Source organism: Lactuca sativa, chromosome 3 (genome assembly GCF_002870075.4).
Source record: "Lactuca sativa cultivar Salinas chromosome 3, Lsat_Salinas_v11, whole genome shotgun sequence".
NCBI classification, from domain to species: domain Eukaryota; kingdom Viridiplantae; phylum Streptophyta; class Magnoliopsida; order Asterales; family Asteraceae; genus Lactuca; species Lactuca sativa.
In genome coordinates, this window is record NC_056625.2 from 308,415,003 (window position 1) to 308,419,702 (window position 4,700).

General features: G+C 35.4%; 1 protein-coding gene across 1 annotated transcript; it reads left to right on the top strand.

The window, feature by feature from the left end:
* Positions 1-784: 784 nt before the first annotated feature.
* Positions 785-4,497, top strand: LOC128132963 (uncharacterized). The gene is made up of 7 exons (XM_052769983.1): positions 785-811; positions 1,338-1,727; positions 2,053-2,190; positions 2,438-2,708; positions 3,679-3,776; positions 4,126-4,200; positions 4,321-4,497. Exons 1-7 carry the CDS (start codon positions 785-787, stop codon positions 4,495-4,497), a joined length of 1,176 nt encoding a protein of 391 aa, XP_052625943.1.
* The last annotated feature ends 203 nt before the right edge of the window (positions 4,498-4,700 follow it).

The window sequence follows — 4,700 nt, forward strand, 5'->3', positions numbered from 1 at the left end:
CAACCCCTTCAATATACTTGATGCCTGGAAACTTTGTGAACTTCCCACCATGATGAAGTTCAATACTGAACATGGTGGGATGTCCAACTTAAAAAAAAACAAAAAACGATTTTTAGATTTCAAAAGTGTAAGAACGTGATCAAATACAGAGCATCTTACCATCACTACAAGAAAAAAGGCCTTTTACGACGCGCAAAATACGACGCTCATTGATCTATGTTACGCAAAGGAGAGTGACATTAGAAAAATGTCATCTCTTCAAAAAATTTAAGGATAGAAGACACGCATTATTGCGCGCCCTTAAATTAGTGTCTAAAAAAAACACGGAGGGCACCTATAATAAAATGCGCGTCGTCTAAGGATGTCGCTTTATATTTTTTAATGGAACGCGCGTTCCATCCTTTAATAGTGGGGGAAAGGGGGAAATGAAATTCTGAAAAAATTAAAAACCCCGCCATGCTCTCCTCTACCTTCTTTCAATCGTTCTTATCTCTCTCTCTCTCTCTCAATCAAATACCAAAAATCGACTATTATTGGAACTAGGCCTCGGGCTCACTTGACCTCACCAAAGACTACAACGATTGTTCAAGTTTACAAGCCCTAGGTTAGATTAATATTGAAGTTTAGTATGATTCTAATTAGTTGATTTTGTTTAAAGCTTATCTTACACGAGATTAACCTCTTTTCTTTGAAGTCTCAGAGATCTGAAAAGAAGGCTACGAAATTTGTGAGAAAATGAAGAATTCAATATCAGATCAAGCCTTTTTCATCGAGAGTGAAGATTATGAGGAAGACAAGGACTCCATTAGAGGTGAAGACGATGGGAATGATTCAGAATTTTCAAATTATTCTGACGATAACCCTCAACATCAAAGAAAACCTAGTTCCTTAAACCCATCGTGGCCTCAAAGTTACAGGTATGACCCCATCTCACTTTTTTGGATTCTACTTTAATTCCTTATACAATCAACAATTTATAAGATTCCGCTGAAATTCTGTAACAACAACTACATTCAGATATATATATATATATATATATATATATATATATATATATATATATATATATATATATATATATATATATATATATAAATAAGGCCGGTGCTTTAAGAATCGAGGAAAGCGGGTCTTGAAAATTTATGAGATTTTTTAAGGAATTTTCTTAGAGTTATGAGGATTTTTTTTAGGGAATTTGAGATTTTGCCAAATCAGCGCTCTGATCATCTCTCCCTTTCTCCGAATCTATCCCTATCTTCTTCTCTAATCCAATTCCCGAAATGGAGTTCGAATCCAACAATATTTCTGAAGACAACAACAACAATCACGGATGGTAGAAGGTTACTTACGCTAAGAAGAACAGGAAGAATCAGCCTAAGCAGCAGGTGCCTCAACCAAAGGCGCTTCCAAACGGATCCGTTGTCGCTGGTAATGATAATGTCTTCACTGCTATTGAGAAGAAATCGGAGGAGCGTAGGAAGGTTATAGAAGCACAGAGATTGTCGATTTATGATCCTGCTCCTCCTCCGGTTAAATCGTCAAGGAAGAAGAACTACTCCGATTATGAGGACAACGATGAAGAGGTTGCCAATGGTGTGGCTGGGAATGATGATGTTGAGGAGAAGAAGAAGAAACCGAAGAAAGTAAAGAAACCTAAGGTCACAATTGCGGAAGCGGCGGAGAAGTTCGATGTCGACGACCTGGCTAGTTTTCTGTTGGAGGTGACGGTGAGTGAATTTTATATGTTTATTTTCTACAATTCAATGTTTTGATTGAGGTTTCTCTCATTACCATTTAAAATTCAACTGATTTGCGTACTGTATAGGCTTCGATCGGAACGGGAAGATATGTAATTGTGACATTTCTCTGTAGTTTTTTGTTTGGATTCAGCTTTAATTATTGTGTAGTTTATCAAAGTTTAGTATAGTTCTAGGATGAAAATTATTGTCAATATGGTTGTAGATTACATACACAACTTCATTCTCACACAATTTGATTATTAGTTGAAATATAGGAAGCTAATCTTTATAACTTCTTTGTATGTGTTCATAGACTTCATTCGAGGCACAGCAAGATATACAGTTGATGAGGTTTGCCGACTATTTTGGACGTGCATTTTCTAGTGTGACTGCTTCACAATTTCCCTGGGTGAAGTTATTGAGAGAATCTCCTGTTGCTAAGGTTGCAGATGTAAGTTCTCCTCTTAGACTCTCTCTTCATATAATGTAATTCAAAAGGATTCGAACTTATGCTGCCAAATTTTAGGCCCTGTGAGTGTGTTCTCTACTAATTAACATGATATCATGGTATAAAGATTTTGAAATCTGAATATTTCAAACTGTTTGTGTATGATTCAGTGCTTTTTGTATCAAAATATACACTTTTACTATTTTCCACACACACACAAAGCTTCTAATCCACTTTCTCTCAAGTGCAGAATCCTGTGTCACATATTCCTGAGGCTGTTTACAAAACCTCAGTTGATTGGATCAACAAACTATCCATGGAAGCCCTTAGTTCTTTTCTCCTTTGGTCCTTAGACAGCATTCTTGCTGACTTTGCAATTCAGCAAGGTGGCTCAAAGGGATCCAAGAAAGTTGCCCAAAAAACACCCTCAAAATCTCAGGTGGGTCTGTTTGTAGTATTAGCAATGGTGTTACGAAGGAAACCCGATACGCTAATTACCAGCAATTTAAATGACCATCTATGTAAAATGACATGATGATGCACTCCTGAAACAGGTCTGACCAATGGCATCTATATTGGGTATCTACATAGATTGGATCCACAAACTGTTAAGTTGGAGCTAAGATGCAATATATTGGAGGCTACACACACATTTATACATATTCTGTGATTCTTTTCTTTATTAGTTCAGTTGTTTAGGGTGTGTGGGGGTATTTTCGTAATTAAAGGAGATCAGGCGACAACATGATGGATGGCGCTACAACTAAAACACACTTGAGTGACCATTTGTATAATAATGTGTCGACTACTTGATACTTATATTGTAGAAAGCTGTGTTTCAACCATCACAAAAATGTGAACACATAAACTATCCAAAATTGGCCTAAATGAAGAGAAGTGGCAATTTACTTTCATTTTATCGAGTGTTGTAGCATTTTTAATTTCGGTCTTTAAAATTATAGCATCATATTAAATACAAAACGGCATTGGGCCGTCCTTAGGACGGCTTTTTGACTTCCCTAGTATATATATATATATATATATATATATATATATATATATATATATATGTGTGTGTGTGTGTGTGTGTGTGTGTGTGTGTGTCTATGTGTGTGTAAATTACTTGAATTGACTTCAAAAAAAACATAATTCTTGGTGCAGGGAAAAGAGCAAGTTGAATGCTAACATAAAATGAGTTAACTGCACTTGGGGACATAAAATGATGGTGCTGAGGATGTGATTGTCATGATTAATTCAACCAAGAATTCAAATTCCATCTCGTTTATTGGAGGGGTTCTTTGTGAAAAGGCCTCGATGTTGTTTCAAGTGAGTGTTGTGTATTGACTAAAATGCCCCTCATTTTGGTTAGTGCCTTATATTCTTGTAATTTTTTTGTTCTAGAATGTACCTCCGGCTGTTTTGGTCCGCTTTTAACGGGAGCATCAATCAGAATGGGCCGCTTTTAATGTGAATGCTTATCTGCTTCCTCAGTTAAAGCTAACCCGTATGGGTATCCCGAGATGCGGCCCACAAGGTTTATCGAGTCTCAAATTATAATTCCATTTGGCCGGACAATTGAACATGAAGAGGTAATGAGAGATAAATCCTTCCATTTTTTTAGTCTTGTAGTTTATTAGTCTTGTATCTAATTTTTACTTTTTTAAATTCATTAGAATTCTAGTTTACTAGTCTTGTATCTAAATTTTATCTTTTTAAATTCAATAGAATTGTAGTTTATTAGTATTGTATCTAATTTTTACTTAAAAAAATGGTAGCTATGTAATTGCGTTCCAATTTCCTTTCAAAATTTATTCGTGTATTGCCTTTGTTTTCAAAGAAGCGTGTACTTTACTCCGGTTGCTGGAGCATTTAAAAGAATTGCAAATTTGAAAGAATTGTTTTCATGTTGCTGGAGCATTTAAAAGAATTATAATGTAGGTTGGAGCTGATAGATTTGACAAAGAATATTCATATGGCATACATCACAATTTTGGTAAAGAAAGAAAGAGAACGGTAATAACGCTTCAATTTTTTTGAAACCATTTTACTTTCTTATTAACTGGAAAAGTGTTTAGTTTTTGTGAATAACAAATTGTTCTGTATCAACATTTTAAATTTCTTCTATCTAACAAGTTGCTATCTAACCCTGCAGGAATGTTAGCAATGTTCATGAAGCATGCTTTGCCAATGAAGATGGTAGCTTACATTAGCACATATATCAATGATGGTCCTGAATGTTTGACTTTGAGATGCCCAATTCCATCCTGTGGTGCTGTTGTTGGTGTGGACATGGTCAATGTCAATTGGTAAATGTATTTTTTTTAATTTTATAATCAGGATATTATTTATTTGGTTTGGCAAATAACATGCAGAACTCCAAGTTCCTTTAGTTTGTTTCAAAGACGAGTTGTGGGGAATTGACTATTGAGGATAACCAAGTCAGGCCTGCAAGTGGGTGCAAGTGGGGACTGGGTTAATAAATATCTTAATCTTATCAACAGGTATCATATTTT